Below are 22,409 nucleotides of genomic sequence, written 5' to 3' on the forward strand. Positions count from 1 at the left end.
TAACTTTAGAAAGAAAATAACAGACCATTGGCTGTCTGTCCAGTACACGAACAGGGGTGCATATCCCCCCTTCAGTCACACAGTCCATGCCTTTGGGTCATTAAGAATCCCTGGAAACCGTACGAAATGCTGACAATGGACAGTCACCGAGGGCTTGTCTACACATAAAATGCTGCAGTGTCGCCGTGATAGCACGTCGATGAATATACTACCCGCACTGACCGGAGGAGTTTTGTCGCATAGGTACCCCACCTCCCCAAGAGGCGGTAGCTAGGGCGAGGGGAAAATCCTCCTGTCAACCTAGCCACTGTCTACAGGGTGGGGGAGGTTGGTTTGACTGTGTCACTGGGGGTGTGTGGATTTTTCACACCCCTGAGCAATGTAGTTATACCGACCTAATTTCCTAGTATAGACCTGCTCTAAGAAATGGCCTGTCACATAGGAGAGCCACTTCTGAGACCAAAGGAAGCTTTATTGCAAATATCAACAATTGTTATGAGCCACCAGCTCACTGTCAGCAGATTAGGAGGTGTGAGGTAGTAAATACTCAGCCAGTTCCTGGACTGGCCGGCTCACCCCATGTCAAAAACCATGTCCTGCACCATTGGCCTCATCCGACATCAAGCGCAGATGCTTGCTGTGCCCCGAGCGATCTAATGTGCTCCAGGTTTGAATTGGAGTGAAAAAGGCCAAATAGAAATGTTTACAGTTAATGACTTTAAATATTTCCAATTTTTGAAAACAAGTGAGCCAATTTTCTTCAACCCTGGCTTGTTTGTAGATACCATTGAGGTTTAAAATCAGTCAAGATTGCACTGTATTGTTTTTTCTTGTACCTTATGTCATGTTGTAAAAAATGCTTCAGCTTGTATTAATAAGTCATGTAAAGACTGGCTATATTTTAGAGCATGAGGGGCAGAATCCTGGGCTTTAGAGTGCTTGATTTCTTAAACTTAACATTGCATTATTATCTGTTACCTCTGTAGTGCCAAAAGTGTGCTAGGCACCTCACAGATATGTACGTCCACTGTTCCCAGTAGCATAGCTGGGGGGGAGCGGGGCGGCAGCCGCTCCCCCACTGAGCATCTTGGCACCTTTTTAATTTTTACTCACCCGGCAGCACTTTGGCGGTGGGCCCTTACTCGCTCCGGGTGTCTTCGGTGGCACTGAAGGAAATGCCGCTGAAGACCTGCGGAGCAAGTGAAGGTCCCGCTGCCAAGGTGCAGCTGAAGACCTGGAGCGCCGCCGGGTGAGTAAAAGCACCGCCCCGTCAGTAAAAGCACCACAGCGGGTGGCACCTTTTTTTTTTTTTTTTATGCTCCCCCTGTTCCCTCCACCTGGCTACGCCACTGTTCCCTGCCTCAATGAACTTCCAGTCTAAATAGATGAAACTGTTGAGGGATGCAGAAATAGGAGCAAATAATTGAGGCTGTGTTTGGCATGGAGGTTATTGGGTCCCTGATTTTTTAGCGATTTTGTCTTAGTTTTCTGCCAGGAGCATTTCTTCGTATGTATAAACCTGTGTATATTCCGATGGATAGTCCTCTCTGTTCCAATGTCAAGTTCATTTCCCGATAATCATCTCTGTAACACAGACCTTATTTCTTTCTCTGGTTCTACAGGTGCCTGTCTTGCGTGAACAGCGCTTTCCGCTGCCATTGGTGCAAATATCGGAACCTTTGCACTCATGACCCCACAACTTGCTCATTTCAGGAAGGACGGATCAATATTTCTGAGGTATTGGGACTGGGTTAGGAAATGTTTTCTTACTGGGCTTTTTCTGTTCTGAGCTGACCCGGCCATTCCGTGGAGCAGTGTGTGATATGGTTGGCGTATCTGAGGTTTGTAAGAAGTTCTCCTGTTTCTCTGGCAAAGAGCTGTGCTCTTGTCCCATTTTTCTCTGTGTTTGGTCTGGTCTCAGCTGGTCCCCGGACGTGCCGAGGCAGTAGCAAATAAGAACAAAGCAGGAAAATGTCATCTAACAATAGCAATGGGCCTGAATTGATCCCACCTCTGAGATTTGGGTACATTCAGACTAACTAATAATCAGCACTCACTTAGTACTGTCCATCCAAGGATCTCAAAAGTGGGTGAGCATCACTAACCCCATTTTATATATGAGGCATACAGAGCACCAATGGCTTTCCAAAATCACAAAGCAAGTCAATTGCAGAGCTGGCAGGAGGAATCCCCGAGGCTTATGGACTGGGCTGCATTTCCAGGTCTGAATTTTTTGACTGTGGCCTGACTGGATAATGGTTTGATTTGGGATTTCTGCCCCTCGAACAAAGAAATAGTCCCACTTCTGTGAGATCAGGACAAAGCAGCTGTTCGCTCCTTCCACTGCAGACACCACATGCATTGCCAAGTTGTTAGCCGGAACAATGACACTTCACAGCCCGTTGTGGTGTCTGCTCTGAGTTTGTAAACTCCTCTGCAAGGATCACATCTTCTTTCTATTTTGGGAGGTGCTGAGTACAGCTGTGGCTGCCTTTAGAAATAACAATCGTGATGATCTCTGCCATTCTGGCAGGCTTTTGGTCCATGCCTTTACTGCTTCTACATCTGTGCCTTCACAACATCTGCAGCAGGCACATGTTTATGGAGTGTCCTTCCGACAGAGGGCCACAAAATGTCTTGCCTGAGGTCAGCCAGTGACCACTGAGGCTGCCAGCTTTTACTTGATTTATGGCTCCCCTGAGGCTAAAATGCTTTGAATGGGGCGAGCTTCTGAAAACCAGGAGGAAATGGCTAAGGAAGTGAGAGGGAAGAGAGCAGAACACTGAGCCATGAAAGTTCCCTTTATCGCTTTTTAGAAGCTCATTGGGCTGCTAATGAAATCAACAAGTAATGCGAGACTAAAGCAACCCATGTGCCTCTCTGGTTAAAATGATGCCAAGAGACGTGTAATACAAAGTAAGAAACATAAACGAGTTACACGTGTGCGTACATCAGTGGGGGATCAGCAACGGTGAAGAGATCAGCGAAGGTAATTGTGAACAGGTGCTGCCGCCTTTGTCAGCCGTTTACAAGAATTGAGGAGAGGAGGCACTTACCTCAAAGAAGTGTTTCAAGCAGCAGAGTGTGAAGATGCCTGAGGAGAAACTCCCACCCTGGAGACAAAGTGAAAGCTTTACCATCTTGGTACAAAACCAAGTAACTTCTTTTCAAGGGAGCAAGAGGGAGCAAGAATCTTTGCTTTTGCTACTCTTTAGTGATGTGATTTTTTTTTTCTTCTCTTCCCGCTCAGCGTTTTCTCTCTTTTCCATGGCTTTGCAATTATGCTTTACACTTCCACAGCACGTTCAGTCCAGTCATCTCAAAACCCTTGGTAGGGTTAGGTAGGGTATTTTATTTTCCCAGTTTTACACGTGGGGAACTGGAGATAGAGCGAGGACGTGACTGGCCCAAGGTCACGCAGTGAGTGTGTGGTAGAATCAGGAATAGTATCGAGGAGTCCTGACTTCCCATTTCTGCTCTAATCACAGGAATTAGAGGACCACTTCCTATTTCTATTATAGGGAGGCCTTTTCCTTAGGTCTCTGTCGCTCTTCCTCTCTCGTTTAGCTGGTGGATCTTCTCTTAGCATCCACTGGTAAGATCCAGGCTATGTGCTGTCTGATGCCTTTGATGTGGGGTAATGATAATAATGCGGATGGTCCACTTACCCTGCACCCATGAACACACATGCAAATGCAACCACCAAAGGCTAATTTGTCTGCCTTTTTAAAAAACGGAAATGAAATGTATTCCTACTGCCTTTATTATGGGCACTTCACTCCTGCAAATTCATGGGGTCAGATAATTGTCTGGGAAAAAGTTTCCTCACTTAACACAGTTCAGATCACAATGATCTCACTGGGCCCTAGTAAAAAGTTGGTGCTCACAGACATCATTGCCTTCATAACAGAGGGCTTATTGTCTTGGAAACAGAACATAAGCAACAATATTGGAGCCAGAACTGCCTCCATGAAGGCAGGATGGCCAAAGAGAAGCACATGCTGCAGGCCCACTCTCACACCTATGCACACTTGCTCTCGCAGAAGCGTTTGCACGCACACACTCTCGTATGGGTTTAGAACTATTCTCATGTTTTAAGTTTAATTTAATTTGCTGTTTCCTAGGGGGGAAAACTCAGCTATTTCTGGTCCTTGGGGATCTATTTTCCAACAGGATTCATTCATGCAACTCCTTTGATGCTACTAGGACTTGCCAGTTTCTGTTAAAGAGCGAATAGAACCCAGAGCCCTCAAAATGGGGTTCCACGATGCAAGGTGACTTTGTGAAATGGCACCTTCGTATCACAGATTTGCTCCCAGTTCATGTTCAGAGTCCGATCTGCTGGCTATAATGACTAAAGTAATCTTGTGCTGCTTTTTCCTGCTGCTCACCCTGCAGAACTGACAAAGCTACTAGGGAGTGACCTGGATGCTGTTCCTCCATTTGCACCATCATCAGCATTGTTTACTCTAACCTGATTGCTGGGTTAAGCAACTACACCTGTGTAATCTTGCCTGCTGGCGGATGGTAGTTGGCACAGATGTCTCTGATAGCTTAATCTGAAGACAGTTGGGTTGGCCCAGTGTCACTGAGCGGTGGAATTTGGCCTGCAGAACCTCTGTTGCTGGTGATGATGCATGAGAAGGAAAGAACTGAGCGTGTTGATTCTCAGTTTGAATTTGTGGTCCTGAGCCTTTAAAAAATCATATTGCTTATAAATGGGGCACATTTGATCTGGAGTCATTGCCACCGTAAGCATGGAATCCCACGATAACAGTAATACAGAGCCGCTTTTCCAAGCGGAGCTGATTGATGACAGAGCTGATTGATCCTGATTTATGACATCTGCCAGAAACTGCCCTTCATCCCAGGTGGAGCATCCCCTCGCAGCCAATCAAAACCCTTAGAAAACAGTTTCCAGTTCTCTAAGAATTAAAGCAACAAACTACTTAATTCCTCAGTGGTTTTTTTTTTTAAGCCACATGACTTTCATTAATATCAATACAAGTCGCATGGTTAAATATCCCTGCTCAAGGTGCTGAAAATACAGAGGCCTGGGGCCCACCTGCATCCACAAAAACAAGGGCTTTCTGAGATGAGACAGCAGAGGGATTTCATAGCACTGACTGTCTCACTTTATATGGCTTTAGCCCCTGAGGCAAAACAGATGGAGCCTTGAGCTGAATTTCCCCACTTCTGCAGACTCAAATTGGACCTATAACATGATTTTAATGTGTGTGAGGAGCTTGGGGTTTTGTGCGTGTGTGTGGTGATTATGGGTATAAAATATGTCTGTGTAAATGTATAAAACATGCAGACACAGAGGGATGTAGATACATAAATACATTCTTATGCCCCATCCCAGTGGGGGGAGAGAACCAAATAAATCCTATTAGTTTCCCAGGATGTGGGATCCATTCCCTCTTTGATGTCCACTGTGTGCAGATAATATCATTTCCATGTGTGAGATGCTGAATCAGGGAGATGGAGTGTTTCAGGCTCTGAGAGCTTACAGAGAGCCAAATTTCATATCCATTCTGACTCTTTCGGGTTTAGGTTTGAGTTATTATTGCTTTTAGAGGGATGTCTTTACAACTGATTGTGCCTATTGGTGCTTTCAGGGATGCTTAAAGTTCCTTGCAAGAAATAATATAAAGCTGAAGCTTCCTTTTTTTACACTGAAATCCCTACCTTTAAATACATGGGCTCTAAGAGCGGGAGTGTGTTCGCTCTGGAGGAGCACACTAGGGGCCTTACCTGAAGTCAGTGGCAGTCTGTCCATTGACTTTAGTGTGCTTTGGATCAGGCCTGACTCCTGGAGAGACAAGTTTGGTGAAGCTATTTGGCAATTACTCAGGAAAAAGAACTAGTAGCAATGAAAAGCCTTATACAGGAGGATTAACTCTTCCCAGCTTTGAAACTGAGTGGTTGGGTTTATTGGTAACATTTTTTTCAATCATTAGATTTGTATCAGCTAGAGCCTGGAATGCTCGTCATTGTTTGGGAACAGGGGCGCAGGAAATAGTGATAGCGGGATGGGAGGGAGAGACCGATCTGAAACTCCAGGGGATGACAAGATAAAGTGCAGGGATTTGATCCTGTTCCCATTGAAGTCAAGGGAGCTTTGCCGCTGACTACAATGGGAGCAGGATTGCGTCTCAGGCACGAGTTGCAAAGGGATACATTCACTGGAGAAGGCCTGGTCTACACCTGAAACGTAGGTTGACCTAGCTACATCACTCAGGGCTGCGAAACATTTCATGCCTGAGCACCATACTTAGGTCAACCTCATCCCCAGTGTAGACACAGCGAGATCGATAGAAGGATTCTTCTGTTAACCTAGTTACTGCCTCTCGCAGAGGTGAATTAATGACAACAACAGGAAAACCCCTTCCGTCAATGTAGTATCTACACTACCACACCACTTAGACATAACCTGATCTAAACTGCTGTTTTTTAATTTATTATTATTTATTATTACTTATCTCAGTGCTGTAAATACACGTGACACTTTACAAAATACAGGCCGAGACACAGGTTGCAACTGAATTCATAGAGCACAAAAGGTCATGTAATAGAGAATTTACCAGTGAGAATCCACCACTGAATCAGTTCAGTTTCTTCTTTCCATGCTTGGCTTCTGAGGGCCAAATTCTGTTCTCTTTTCCATTTGGTTAAATCTGGGGCAATGCCCTTGACATCAGTAGAGCAGCTCCTGATTTGCACCAGCGAGAGCAGGATCTAGGTCTGAGTGCTTTAGCATGGGTTAATGCTTATAACTTTTGTGCATAATTACTTGATGCTCCTCATATGGAAAGCCCTAAATAAGTGCCTCACTCAAGGGAAATGCCCCAAAATTCTAGGGTAGTTTGCCTGAGTAAGAACAGTAGAGGTGGCTGCATTTCATTGGTGTGGAATTTGTATAGTTCCTTTGGGATCTTTGGGAGTAGAAGCATAAAATATGATCATCTCTGTAAATTGTGTGTGTAGATATTTCATAGGCAGGACATTCTATAAAATGTGTCACTCTTGCATTGGAGAGTGGAGGTACTAATGCCCATTCTAACTCACTCCAGGATTTACGTCTCATGAATGAGAAAAGAAAGTAAACTTATGGAACAAATCACGTATTCTGCTGACAGCATCTCTTTCTCTTTTATGGAGCACTCAAGGGACACTCAGAACTTCATAGCAGCAGCAGTGATAAAACTCAGCAGCAGCAGCACAGGCACCTGCCATTTGAGTTAAAGGAGCATCTCCATTAGCTGTCAGCTTTATAGGGCTTGTGCCAGTTGTGCTTTTTGTATTCCAACCAGTAGAGGGAAGCGGTGTGCATGTGAATGCGTGGACACACACCCCTCCTTATGAAATTTCTGGAAAACATCAATAAACATCTGACGTTTATTAACAATAGAAGAGGTATTCATACAGTGTGCAGTGTATCCCAGACTAAATAATTGTGATTAAAAACTCACTCATAATGGATAAGTTAGGAGAGACTGTATCTGGACAGGCACACACACAAGTCTACATGTCTGCACAAAAACAATTACCCATTCCTGGATACCCAGTCGTGAATACAGAGCATACAAACACACGCGCAGGTGCCCAGGTGCATTAATGCAGTGACACATACCTATATGTTCCATCACGTGCGTAGGCTATGCAAATGCATGTGTGCACAGATGACCTTGTGCATTATTGCAGCGACCAATTTTTTTAAAAGAACCGAAAGCAAAGCAGAGAATTGGGATTGGAACTGGCACAAACGGAATGGAGCAGCCCCGATGGTGCTTTCAGTAATGTATGCAACTTCTGAGAAAACTCAGCACCCTCCACGAGCCCCTGCAGGTGTTGTAGCTTCAATCACTCATCTGATAAATTCAGTAAAAACGGCCAGCAGCGATGTGGTCCCCACAAGTGCCTGTGCTGTTGGTAATGTGGAATCTCCCTGAATATCCCTCCATTCCAAACTTTATGTCCCCTTATTAATACAATCATTGTAGCTGTCAAACAACATATAGGGGCTGCACTTTTTCCCTTGTCCCCAGAGTAGAGTGCACTCATAATCTGACTGACTCTTTATTTTCCCCAGTATCCCAATGTGACATTTTTCTCCCAGTGAAACCCTTGCTAAAAGAAAAAATCCATTAGGTCCTACTTGCCTCTAATGATGGTAGAAAAATTTTTGCTACTAGCTATTTCAGTTCTACAGATATATGAAAAATGTGAGTTCTGTTTTTTTTCCTCCTTTATAGGAAAAAAGAATTTCTTCAACACTCAGCTTGTCTAGTGAATGATTGTTGCCAAGAAGGATAATGGTCCATAACATATTCATTTTTTCAGGGCTAAATATTGAGATTCTCCTGCAGCGACACAGTTAAAGGTTGTTTTGGGTTGTGTGTTTTTTTTTTTGTTGGGGCAGGGAGTTGAGCAGCTAAATACAGCCCCACTGAAATGCAGTCATCTCTGGGGTGGAGGCTGGTTTCTATGCACAACAGAGAGGACAAGGAAGGAACTTTTGTTCAAGGACATTCGGGGAAAGCCCTGTCTTAGACAATTGCACAAGCTCTTAAAAGTGCCTACAGCTCTTCAGAGAGCCCTTGCAGCATGATTCTTAGCCGTATAAATGCTGAATCAGCCCTGCTGTGATTTGAACTTGTGATACCCAAGTATTAGCTATGTCAGAGTCAATGCTTAAAACAGTAAGCATTCCCTTTCAGCTTGTAAAGTCACTACATCGGAGGAGCGGTCATTTTTTCCCCCCAGGATGGCCATCTTTCCCTCTGCTGGAGTTTAAAATCACTCTTGGCTGTTAATCCGTGGAAGGCCTGTTAGAAATAAAATAAAAAATATACAGGGAAAAGTGCCATTAAAAAAAGAGTTTACGAGGCAGCAACTTAAGCTACTGGCTCTCCCATACTGGCCAGCGTCTGTTTCTCATTTACAACATGCCTGAGTCAGTGAAGAGATGAGATCCCGTCAGTATAGCTGTGAGCTGGGCAGGGCATTCATTCAGCCTGCCTAATGGTCGCTAATGAAATTCGTGGGTTTCCTCCTTGCATAGATGGAAAGAGCCAGATCCTGGTGGCAATGCTCTTGTGGTGTTTGCCTCTCGATGAGTTAGTTTAATTGATAGAAAGGGTTGTCCAATGGTCAGAACACTAGCCTGGCACTCAGACCCATTGGGTCAGTGCCCTGCTGTGACACAGACTTCCTGTGTGACACAGGACAAGTCACTTAGGTTTTCCTGGGCATCAGTCCTCCATCGGTGCCTCACAGGGAGGTTGTGAGGACAAATACTTTGAAGACTGAGAGGTGCTCAGGTACTGCAATTGTAGGGGGCATGTAAATACTGTAGCTAAATAATCCTGCCTTGGCATTTAGGGACCTAGCTTCTAATCCTGGTTTTATGTTACCTTGGGAGAATCACTTCACCTGATGGAGTCTGTTTGTCCATCTGTAGAATGAGGGTAATGATATTTACTACTAAATGTTGTTTGTACAGTTGATATCCTGCATATTTAAATTATTTAACGACATCTCTAGGTGCCCAGAAGTGTGAAGTTTTGTTAATTACTTTCATCTGTTCGTTGTAATCGCCTGTTGTCTCTCATCAGACACTTGCATTGGAAGCCCTTTGAGGCCTGGGCTGTCTTGTCATTGTGTGTAGCCCCATTGTCCAGCACCTAGCACAATGGGGCCCTGATCCCTGACTAGGGGTCTCCAGGTTCTACCACAATACACATGTTAAATAATGCTATTAAGGCCAGGCCGGGACAGGAAATGGGAACCAAACTGAGGACTTCTTGACTCCCAGCCACGTGCTTAAATAGAGGCTATCACCTTTTCCTGCCACTTTTCCCAAATTCACAGTTTGTGGCATGGTAGCATTTTGATTTGTTGTTTGCTCATTTAATGCAAACGCCGAGAAAATATTTGTGTCTGGTTTTCTATGGAGAAGTTAATAAAATGTTTCCAGCTTCACAAATCGGGCACATTTCAAAGATTAAATAACTTTCACTTCACCCAGCTCAAGCTGAGGACCCCCAAAGCTTACTTGTTTTGTGAAATGATTCAGGATTCGGGTCTGTCTTCACTTGAGTCCTCTCATTGTCCGGATCTCTGGTCAGTATTGGAAGCCTCTGCAGCTCAGGAAGGAGTCCATTACCTCCCCACAGTGGGCCATTAAACTCAATGACAGTGGAGACTGCCTCTCTGTTTGGCCCAGGCTGTGTGGTGCTGCATCTGGGGTCATTTACCACTCTCTGGGTAGCTGTTAGGAACCCCTCATCTCTGTCATTATAGGCGAGGAACCCATTTACCTTACTCTTAGATACAAGACAGTGGGGGCCCAGTTCTAAATCCCAGGCCATATTAGGCTCTTCCCCAGAATCTGTCATAGTCTGTTAGCTCTCGAGGAGGCAGGCTGCTGGTTCCTGTGGCGAAAAGAGCCCATTCCCTGCTCTGTCATTTTCAGTTCCATACGTGTTTCTCCAGACTGGAGCAGGAAAGGCCTGCTGTGGAATTTCTGTGTGTTCCCTCACCCCCTCCAACCCTGGGGGCTGCAGCTGAGCTCCCCCTTCCCACTTTGTGAGTCTCCTCTGGTTTCTTGGTTTCCTTTCTAATTGCTGTCAAGTATCAGGGGGTAGCCGTGTTAGTCTGTATCCACAAAAACAACAAGGAGTCTGGTGGCACCTTAAAGACTAACAGATTTATTTGGGCATAAGCTTTCGTGGGCTATAACCCACTTCGTCAGATGCACGGAGTGAAAAATACAGTAGGCAGGTATAAATATACAGCACATGAAAAGATGGGAGTTGCCTTACCAAGTGAGGGGTCCAGGGCTAACGAGGCCAATTCAATCCGGGTGGATGTGCCCCATTCCCAAAAGTTGACAAGAAGGGGTAAATATAAACAGAGGGGAAATTACATTACTTTTTATTGTGATCCAGCCACTCCCAGTCTTTATTCAGGCCTAATTTGATGGTGTCAAGTTTGCAAATTAATTCCAGTTCTTCAGTATCAGGGGGTAGCCGTGTTAGTCTGTGTCCACAAAAACAACAAGGAGTCCGGTGCCACCTGCCTACTGTATTTTTCACTCCATGCATCTGATGAAGTGGGTTATATCCCCCAAAAGCTTATGCCCAAATAAATCTGTTAGCCTTTAAGGTGCCACCGGACTCCTTGTTGTTTTTCTAATTGCTGTAACTTTGACCTGGCAGGAGGATGGTGCTTTAGGGCTTTTTCTATAACACTCTGACCATTTGCATTTGACGAGGAGAGTTTTATTCTTGGCACAGCTCCAGATTCCATCCCGAAGGTGACTAGAATCTTGAATCCAGATCGAGAAATGCTTGTGCTGTCCATTGGCTTGAATCACTTAGCCACCACAGAGAAACACCTTCCCTCCTGCCTGTCAGGATCATAGGTTCCCTTTATGAAACAGAAGGATTTTGTAGGATGACAGGCCGGGTTTGCTGTTTCCAGGCGTAATCTGAGGAAGCTCTAGGAAGTCTAAAGGGGCCATTTCCAGAAGAGTTAGGGGCTTAAGTTCCTGAGGCCTAAAGGATATTACGAGGAAGAAGGGGAGTTAGCATCCTGGCTTCCAGCAACATCAAAGTTCATCCTTTTAGAGAGATGGCATCTCCTTAGCTAGCTTTGCTTTATATCTGGCACGGTGAGATATCTCCAGTGAACGACTGCAACAGATCTGTGGATGTAGCTGCAAATACGTGTGGGCAGTTTTACTGCCTACACAGTATGCTGAGAGCTTTGGAGCATCCACGCTAAGCGTGCAACCTTTCCACTCATCCCCCTCACGTACCAGTGTAAACTAGGATTGCTATGCATAGAGCAGCCTGATTTTGTTTCCTCATTTCCCCCTCAGTGAGGGCCCCATCCTGCACGCATTAGCTCTCAGCACACAGAATGCCCACTGAGCTCAGCAGGAATGTCATGCGAGGAAGCATGGCAGAATTGGACCCTTTGTGAATCAAGTATCTGTTTTACAGCTAGCATTTGCCGACGGGCTTTCAGGACCGTGACCCAATCTGTACCAGTTTGTAGAGCTGGGACCAAGTTTTGCAGACTCAAGATGAGTTCATAGAAGCATCTAGTCTGGGATTTTCTAAAGAGCCTAAGGGCATTAGGTGTCTATCTCCCATTTGAATTCATTGGGATTTGGGTGCTAATTCCCTTGGGTCTACTTGAAAATACCAGCCCTAAACTTCAGGGTGCTTATTTTAACCAAATCTCTGAGCGTTTGGACACCTCTGTCTTCCCATCAGTGTGGATGGGAGTGGAAGGTGCGGCTTCACATACAGGAACAGCACCTCAGCCCTTCAGCTTCCTTCTGGGCCCAGCTGCAGGTGGCAGAAGTCCCACTCGTGCGTCACTGAGCTAAGAGAGGATCTGTACTGGTGACCCCTTCGGCTTTCTGCAGAGAGCTAGTTGGAAATTTCTCAATACGTGGGGTTTTCTTTGGAAAATGTCAATTAATTGAAACCAAAACTTTTTGCAGGTAAGGATTGGTGTCGATGAAACTCTGGTTGGAAAGGTTTCTTGAGCCCAGAATGGGCTTTCTAGTCAAAACGAGAGAATTAAGAGCCCACCCCAGAATAACCTGTAGTCCAGTGGTTAGGGCTTGGACCTGGCTTTCTCACATCCCATCTCAGTGCCTTAACCACCAGGCTATAGGCTATATTGGGAGGGGTCAATCTCTCCCTCTCTCTCTGTTTTTTGTGAAAACTTTTGAAAGGTCTCAGTTTTGTCCGGATGCAGAATGGGAAAATATTTGAAATCTCAAAAATGTTCATGGGTCAGGAAAATCATTTCCCTCTCATCTCTGTTGCTGCATACAGGTCCAGCTGGTCAGTTGGAGACTAGCCAGAGGTGTTGGATGATGGGGTAGGGTAAGAGAGAAGAGGGGAATAGGTTTATGGAGTTGGGGCTACAGATTGTGAAATTGATAGGATATAGAAATAATTTTGCTAAAATAAAACACAGAAAGAAGTGGCACCAGGTCGCAAAAGGGAAGCATATCCCATGCTGATGAGTCTGTTTTTGAAGCAACAGACACTGATGTGCACCCCAGGAATGAAACCTGATTAAAAATGAAACCTAGAATGAGTGTTCAGAGTGTAGTTAGGAGGATCCAATCCGCCTCCCAGTAAAATTGGGTTTTGCTGGAGTTGGGAAGCAGAAGCAATTGATAATGCATTGCCCCTAGCTTGTGGGGGAAGAGAGGAGTGGGGGGTACTCTCAGGGTTTGTGTCTCCGGAGATAAAATGCATAGCCCACAGCAAGCCAGGAAGAACAATGTTGCTTCAATATATTTCCTGCATAATAACATCTCCTCTTGTGTGGCTGCAATGAAAATATCCTGCGCAGAAAATATTGCTGAAGGTTATTTTTCCCTGCACTTAATCTTCTGTCTTGTGGGCCGATTGAGAATGCAAAGAGAATTGTCTGTGATCAAATATACCGGGGTGCATGCTGGACTCCAAGTGCGGGATGTTTGGCTGCCCTGCCTGGTAAACAGCCATCCAATTTAGATCCAGGTTAATGTTCCAAATGCCCAGAGTTCAGGAGTGTTCAGACCTGATGTTATATAAAGGTAAGTGGCCCCCTACTAACTGGAGCACCTTTGTCTCCATGTTTGCTCCTCCCAGGACTGTCCACAGCTGTTTCCCACAGAAGAGATTCTGATCCCAGTAGGGGAGGTGAAGCCCATCACACTGAAAGCCAGAAACCTGCCCCAGCCCCAGTCTGGCCAGCGTGGGTATGAATGTGTCCTCAACATTCAAGGAGTTATTCATCGTGTGCCAGCTCTGCGCTTCAACAGCTCCAGCGTCCAATGCCAGAACAGTTCGGTAAGGAGCCGGTGCTCTGGGGATTGACGCGGGAGAAGGGAAGGGATTGTTGGAGTGAGAGAGGGGAGCGGCTGCAGTGATGGGAGAGGGGTAGGATAAAGGGGGCCCAACAGCCAATGGCCATGCTGCAAGTGAGTCCTGGATTGCAGAAGCTTTAGAGTTGAATGGATGAGGTTATCAGGGAGCTGCAGAGCCTGCTCCTGGGCTGAATTTGCACCATCGACTAACGCTGCCACATGCTGTGAGGTAGGTAAGTATTGTTATCTTTACTTCCAGATGAGGGAACTAAGTGAGGTTACATAACTTGCCCATGGCCACAGAGGAAGTCAGTGTTAGACCTGGGCCTAGAATCAGTTGTTGTTCCTGGCACCCATCACTGTGTTCTAACCACTAGGCAATGCTTCCACTTACCGATATTAGAGATGCCTCTTTATTTTATTTAAACCAGCCATCCTACCTCTAACACAGCAGTCACCCTAATGTTGACATCAACGAGGAGACACTGTGAATAAGGCAAATTTAACTAGAAGAGAAAAAAGATGAAAGGAAAATGGGAGAGGGGAGGCAGAAGGAATAAAAAAATCTAGGGGTTAAACTAATCCTGAATTTTAGATGGGAATCTGCTGTAGGCATGTGAGGTGTTTAATTATAATACTGGCTGGGTGAAGGTCCTTTATCTGCAAGTGACTGAGGGGGGGGTCAGTGAAGGCGAGACAGGGACAGGTGGGGGGAAGAATACAACAAAGGTGTTAAGGCAAGCTAATTCACACAGGAGAGAGAGAGAGAATTATTGGCCTCTTATCAGAGAGCTGTCAAATTCCAGGTCACCGCAGCTTAATGGAATGTGCAATGCTAGGAAAGAGGGAAATGGGACTCAGCTGGGGGAGCAGACGTGGCACCGCAGAGTGATACAAATTCTCTGAATGAAACCACTAAAGACATGCATACAAGGGGCGACAGCAGCTTGGTCTGCATTGTGGCAGCGTGGCATAGCCTATGAAAGTAAAGCCCAAGAGATTCTACAGCAACTTCTCAAGCTGTAGGAACGCCATTGGAACCATTAGCAGAGAATATCATCATACTTCTTAGCGGGAAGGCTCTCGCTTTTTGCAGTCATTCTTGCACGTGATAGGGAACAAAACCCAGGTTCTGCTGCATTCACAGCACAATGCAGATCTCAGCTCTTCACAAAGGCCATTCTCCAAACTGCAGAGGAAGTGCCTCTGTGTTTGTTTGCAGAAGACACTAGTCTACAAATGGAAAAAGGGCTGGGTGAAGAAGTTTGGGTCTCTGATCTCTAGTCATATATCAGTGAAGGTTTTAGAAGGCTGCATGGACAGATAGCTAGAGTTGCTTTGTTCTAGATGGTGGAACAAGGAACTTCAGGATCTACTTTAACAATCCATGCAGATACTCCTAGCTTATTAATCAGGTTCTAAATTGTCTTACATTTTCCTGGATATTTGTGCCTCACTAGCTCTCTGTAGGCCCCATAGCAGGGTAGATAATAAATGTAATAATACTAAATAGCCCTTTTCCTATCCAAAGTGATTTATAAACATTACCTAACAAATACTCAGAGCAGCCCTGCTTTAGAGAAATCCTATTATCCTTTTATACAAATGAGAAACTGGAGGCAGACAGTTTAAGGGCCAGTCTGCACACAAAGTTGTACCAATACAACTAGAGGTGTGGTTTTACACTGACTTAGTTAAACCAGAGCAACTCTATGTGGGTGAGGCCACTTTGATATCTGTTTAATCCAGGCTTGTAATGTTTAGTTCACGTTGGTAAATGTATATGGACGTGCTAAACCAGTATAAGTAGATCTACATTAAACCAGTGCAACTTCTGAGTGTAGACAAGCCCTAAGTGACTTGCCCAAGACCACATGGGGAGCTAGTGTCAGAGTTGGGATTAGAACGCTGGACCTCGTGAGTCCTATTCCTGTACTTATTCCATTCAGGTCACATCCTGCTCGACAGCATGAAGGCTGATGTAGAACAAATGTGGATAAATAATCTGTGAGGAAGGGAACACTAAACAGTCAAGCGTTTTGGTGGGGTTTCTTTAATATGCTTGCTTTTTACAGTCCCATTGACATTTTCCTTGTGGGAAAATTGGAGTCATTGGTTGATCTGCAAAGACTGCCAGCATAGGGCCCAATATGTGCTAATTATGACTATGGCACTTGTGAAGTGTCTACTAGGAGAATGGTCTGAGACCTCCAAACTCATCTGTATGGCCTCTGGGCATCCGCCCATATACATTCCAGGCAGTGCTACCCTGATCTGGATTTGAACTGGTAACTTAGAAAATTCCTCCTCTCCACCCTGAATAGGGCGCACTGACTGAAATATTTCCTTAGTAAGTTGTCAGATCTTTGCAGCACATTTGTACATTCCTGATTACATTGAGGGAGTGTGGTGTTAGACGGAAAGTTGTCCCAATCTGTCTCCTGGGCAGAAGTGCTACTGTGTAGAGCCTCAGTCTAGTCTCATTAAATAGTGGGGCTGTATTTATGAGAACAGTCAGTGTGTCTGGGATAATTAATCTATTACCTCTTGCAGGGTCCATCAGCTGATTTTAATTATCTTTCTCTGGCAAGGAGAAATGAGTCTCACCATGTGGACCCAAAGCAGGATCCTAGAAATGAGAGTTAGAATTGTTGGTCACTTAGACATCATCATGTGTTTTTAAGCAAAAAGTTGTTAGTTATAAATATATATATTTGTGTCATTTCCTTCCTGGTGTCTCTTCCTGACACATCCTCCCAACCACATCCCCTAAACATTTTTCTTATCTTGTTCCTTAGTATCTCTATGACGGGATGGACATAAGCAACTTAGCAGTGGATTTTGCTGTGGTTTGGAATGGAAACTTCATTATTGACAACCCAGAGGATTTGAAAGGTAAGGGGTGCTCTGTTTACTGCTGCAGTGTCTTATCCTTGAGTCATGTGGTGGAGGGGACCTGATAAGGGCTTGTGGGGGAGTGTGTGGTCAAGCCCATTTCTAGACAAAGGAATTTCTATTCACAGGAAGACTGGGTTAGAACCCTGCTAGTCACAGCCAAGTTACACCACCATTGTATCCAGCATCATTATGATCCCAGTATGGACTCTGCCCAGATTTCTAGCCCACAGTTAGCCATAGCCCAGACCCTCAGCATTACAGAATTGGCCCTTAGTGAAAGCAGCCTGTACACTGCAAAAAGGAAATCTTTACTAAACACATTGACCGGCAGCCAGCTCAGAGACATCTCTGTCACATGTGGCTGCCTCAAACCCCTCTGTCACAGATCAGTACGATGTGACCTGTGCTTCTCATATCACGTTACTTTGAGCCATCCACAAGGTTGAGGCGAGGTTTTCATGTTGGGCACTGAAATCTGGGAATCCCAATGGGACACACTTGTACAATAGTGCTGCATAGTTTGACAAGGGGAATGGAGCATGAACTTAACAGGCCTGGGAGTGCAAGGAGAGAGAATAATTTGCAATAAGCATAAATAACAAGTGACTAGAAATCTGCAACAGCAAAAACTTCACCTTTGGACAGACTGCAAAACCCTCTGTCTCTCCACACAACATGGGCAGCAGCAGTCCAAGCTTTTCTTCATACATTAACTTACCAAGGCACATCGATCCTAACCTAGCGTTATCACCTCTGAAAATATCTATGGGCCTCCCTACAGCTCTGTATTTTATATAGCATCCTTCACCCTGTAGGATCCCCAAGTGTTTTACAAGTTGTACATGGGAATACCACTTGCCCATCACTCAAACGCAATTGCCTGTGATAATTTTAGGGAAGTAGATTTAACCAGGATATTAGATCTAAAACCTCTGATCATGTGAAAATTGAGTGTGCGCTTTGTATGTGCCTCTTATTATATCTTCGGTAATAGCAGTAGTCCATATGGATACTGCAGTTCATTATGTGGACTTTGCTTCTGGATGCCACAACGCTCATTTTAGAAAAGACCTGTTAAAAGATCTGACCTGTCGAAAATCTACATTTGCCCTGCTCTGAAGCGAGCTAGTGCAGCCAAGTCCTGATAAAGAAAGAAACCTGTTATACTTCCAGCTATAGGAGGAATGCAGTAGGAAAATAGAGCCGGTACCAGAATAAATGGCTGTGAGACAAAATCTAGTATATTGCAGAGCAAAATAGACTGAAAAGACTGAGCCCCCTGAAAAGAATACCTGTTAATAGTCCCATTTTGCTGAAGCAGGGACATCAATTTAACAGGTTCCTGTTTATCCACGTAGGAGTTATATTTTGCTTTTGAATGCTTTGAAATTTTCTGAGGAACCTGATACGTTGGAGCCCTGTTGGGAGACCCTGCCAAGCTCCCTGGAAATGGAGACATTGTTTCAATGAGCTCTTTCTTGGTTTAGGTCAATGGAGTAAACTAAACAAAGAGGTTTTCAACGCTGCCTTCCAAAGCAAGCATGGGAGCAATAATGTCTGAGAACATCTGGAAAAAGGATAAGTGGGAATGAGAAGGCTTAAAAGCTCCTTTGCCAACAAAACCGTGCGTGGCTCTGATGAGCCTGACTAACATTCCCTGTGGTTCTCCAACTACGCTGCCCAGCTTTGCAACAGGGCTGCTTCTGTCCCAGCTGGCACTAGTCACCTGGGCAGCCGCGGTGGTCAGGGCAATCAGAAACGGCTGAGTTAGAGAGCGAGAGGCAGGGAGCGATCGGCTTGTTGAAAAACAAATGTGAGAGACGGTACCCTGCGAGCTGTGCAGAATATTTACAGCCATTTAGGTACAAGACAGATCTATCGGTAACCTTTCAGTTCATTACCCCCACAGGCCCTATTCCCCTTCTTCCCCCCGCCCTCCGCACACACATCTTTTTCAAGCATCTCCATGAGGTGGTCTCTTCTCTTCATCAGTCAAGGGGAATTGTGGGCTGTCTTCATCTCTACTGATACCGTAAGCACATGTCGCTCTTTTGGTCCTGAAGATTTAGTCTCCAGCTCAGTGCTCAGTCCGCGCCTCTCCCTTCTCCCCAGTTCACCTGTACAAATGCGCCGCCCAGCGGGAGAGCTGCGGCCTGTGCCTGAAAGCAGATCAGAAGTTCGAATGCGGCTGGTGCAGCGGAGAGGCCAAGTGCACGCTCCGGCAGCACTGCAGTTCCCCCATTCACCCTTGGCTCGACTGGTCCAGCAGGAACGTCAAGTGCTCCAATCCCCGCATCACCGAGGTAAGAGAATCCAGCCACAGCGAGTCCGCCTGTCTGTCATCCCTGGCCCATTCTGTTTAACCTCATCATGCTTGAAATGCCAGATTGATTTGTGTCTGCTCCTGGCTGCCTCCTTTCTGGCCCAGATACAAGATATCCTCCATTCTGCACTGAAGAAGAATGAATAAAACACTTCAGTGCTTCCCGCAAAATTAATGTGTTGCTTCCTTAGCGTGTGACCAGGGGTTACGCCCTCACTGCCGACCATTCCCTCTCTGTCATTTGTCTGGATGTGTCCTCAGCACTGGGGTGCCCGCTATGCCCTGCTCCTTGGATACTAATTAAACCAGGGAGGTAATTAGTCTATAATTGACTTCTCTGGATTACAGGGAGGGAGTTACGACCCTACACGAGGTGTCTCCTGGAGGAATTATTCACTATAAAGCAGTTGTTGGGGTGATGCTTGTACTGTTGGTGGTGGCTCTTGGGGGCCAGATCAGAGTGTTGGATCCAGGAAGCCTTTGATTTCTTGCTTAGCTAGTTTCTAATACAAATTTAGGGTCTAATTTTCCATTGCCCTGCACTATGTGTTGCCATTCGCACCTGTGCAAAATGAATGTAAAGTGGGCATAAAATGTTACCAAATCAGAATGGCTGCACAAGGGACAATCAGGCCTTCTCAGCACACAGACTTGCACCAATTTAATGAAGGCCTTGTCTACACACAAGCTGCACCAGTTTAACCTGAATCCGTTTTTAAATAGGTTTAGTTAAACCCTGCAAATTCATTTTTACGGTTTGAGTGGCTTATTTTCCATTTAGCAGAGAGCTGTTCATAGTGGCCTTATGCTAAACCAATATAAGGCTGGTTTACACCAAAATAAGTTTGTTCACACAGGGGGGTTGCACTACTTTAAATAAATCATTGTCCTAGAATCACAGAGTTTAAGGCTAGAGGGGACCATTAGAACATCTAGGTGTAGAAGTTCTATGTGTAGATCAGACCCCAAGCCCTCAGTGTTCAAATTTTGATACAGATAGTCATAGAACAATGCCATGTATTTGTATATTTCAGTGGTTAGAATGGAAATCATATTGCCTCTGTATAAATCCATGGTATGCCCACATCTTGAATACTGCATGCAGATGTGGTCTCCTCATCTCAAAAAATATATATATTGGAACTGGAAAGGGTTCTGAAAAGGGCAGCAAAAATGATTGGGGGTATGGAATGGCTTCCATATAAGGAGAGATTAAAAAGACTGGGACTGTTCAGCTTGGAAAAGAGACGACTAAGGGGGGATCTGATAGAGGTCTATGAAATCATGACTGGTGTGGAGAGAGTAAATAAGGAAGTGTTATTTACTCCTCATTATACAAGAACTAGACGTCAACAAATGAAATTACTAGGCAGCAGGTTTAAAACAAATAAAAGGAAGTATTTCTTCACACGATGCACAGTCAACCTGTGGAACTCTTTGCCAGAGGATGTTGTGAAGGCCAAGACTATAACAGGGCTCAAAAAAGAACTAGATAAGTTCATGGATAAGTCCATCAATGGCTGTTAGCCAGGATGGGCAGTGATAGTGTCCCTAGCCTCTGTTTGCCAGAAGCTGGGAATGGGCGACAGGGGATGGATCACTTGATGATTCCCTGTTCTGTTCATTCTCTCTGGGGCACCTGGCATTGGCCACTGTCGGAAGACAGGATACTGGGCTAGATGGACCTTTGGTCTGATCCAGTACGGCCGTTCCTATGTTCTCATTAAATGGATGGCTAAGTATATCTGTTTAGTCTGCAGAGCTGGGTTCAACTTACTAACAAATTAAAATGAGATCCTCTTTCACACACTCATAGAAGTTAGAAGGGGCAAGACCTTACTGCTCTGGCCATTACTGCCATCAGTGCAAACCCTTGGTGTAGACAAGGCAAGCTGCTATGGGCAGCCAACGTAACGGTGCAGCTTAGCCTGGTTTTAACTAGGAATAAGCTGCCCCAGGGCAAGTACCAGTTGCCTGTCTACACTGAGGGTTTGCATGGGTGCAGGTACACCAGTGGCTGTCTGAAATCAGGGCGTCTCCTCTTGAGTCTATTCTGCAGTGCTTTCTCTGATCCCAGGGCTTTAGGGGTTTATCTACACAGCAAAAGCTTTTCACAAGCTAGCCTACCTGAACTAGCTTGAATCCAGCCAGTGTGAGAAACAATAGCAGTGCAGACACCACAGCACGGCTTTCAGCACGGTAGTACAAGCCCAGCAGAGGCCCTGGTTATGGACTCCACTCATAGCCTGCCTTAAAGTCTGCACTGTCTTCACTGCTATTGTTAGCTTGAATCCAGGTCCTGCAGCTGTCTCGTGTAGACTTGGGGTGTGTCTCATAAGTTGGTGCTTTCACTACTGCCCTTTGGAGGACACACTACAGACTAACACCTGTCAGGGCCAGCTCCAGGGTTTTTGCCGCCCCAAGCGGCGCAAAAAAAAAGGCCGTGATCACGATCTGCGGTGGCAATTCAGCAGGAGGTCCTTCGCTCCGAACAGGAGTGAGGGACCGTCCGCCGAATTCCCGCTGAATAGCTGGATATGCACCCCTCTCCGGAGTGGCCGCCCCAAGCACCTGCTTGGCAAGCTGGTGCCTGGAGCCGGCCCTGACACCTGTGATGGTTCAGAAGCTGTTCCTCAGATTCACTTTCCTCATTTCATCTCTTCCCCTTTAAATCATTCCTCTCCCTCCTTGTATTTTCAGTGTTGTTGTTGTTCATGCTTCAATTTGTTACTTTTTGACAAGAAAGGACACTTATTATTATAAGGTGTCAGGTTCTGATTAATTTCACTCCATCATCATCAAATTGTGAGCAAGAAACAGACACAAGAGCTTTTCTAAAAACACAATAATATTTACCATTTACGTGATGCTGTTCCTCTGTTGAACACTTTGCAGACTTTAGCTAATGGTCACAACCTCTGGTGAGCCGGGTAAATATCATTATCCTCCTTTGACCGAGAGGGAGGGGAGAAAACAAGCATTAAGCACTGGGGTAGATTTGTGGGGTTGCACCAGGGCTGAATGTGGCCCAAAGAGTTTGACTGGTCCTAGGCCTCAGAGGGAGTTGGTAAAAGGAGATACTACCTGCCAGTCCCGTGCTGCAGCTGGAAGGGAGTCTCCCAGCCTGGGTAGACTGACTTGTGGTAGCAGGGTTTGAGCTAGTGCACTAAAAATAGCTGCATGGATGTTGCGTCTCTGGCAGAGATTCTGGTTAGCCACCCGAGTTCAGTAACCCCCCCCCCCGACTCTCCCCACCCTGTCTGTCTTATGAAAACATGGGTGATTTTCATACTTGGG

The 22,409-nt window shown here is 45.4% G+C and overlaps 1 protein-coding gene across 2 annotated transcripts in view; it reads left to right on the forward strand.

Moving 5' to 3' along the window:
• PLXNA2 (plexin A2) overlaps window positions 1–22,409 on the forward strand; it is a 324,134-nt gene that overhangs the window by 214,288 nt on the left and 87,437 nt on the right. The window contains exons 9-12 of one of the 2 annotated variants that reach the window (XM_054026508.1): window positions 1,623–1,737; window positions 13,674–13,874; window positions 16,690–16,786; window positions 18,902–19,092. In XM_054026508.1, coding sequence (XP_053882483.1) covers window positions 1,623–1,737; window positions 13,674–13,874; window positions 16,690–16,786; window positions 18,902–19,092 — 604 coding nt within the window. Of the gene's footprint in view, window positions 1–1,622; window positions 1,738–7,076; window positions 7,163–13,673; window positions 13,875–16,689; window positions 16,787–18,901; window positions 19,093–22,409 lie in introns of those variants that run through there. The other variant, XM_054026509.1, reaches the window with a different exon arrangement.

The sequence above is a fragment of the Malaclemys terrapin genome, chromosome 4 (genome assembly GCF_027887155.1).
Source record: "Malaclemys terrapin pileata isolate rMalTer1 chromosome 4, rMalTer1.hap1, whole genome shotgun sequence".
In the NCBI taxonomy this organism is placed as follows: Eukaryota; Metazoa; Chordata; order Testudines; family Emydidae; genus Malaclemys; species Malaclemys terrapin.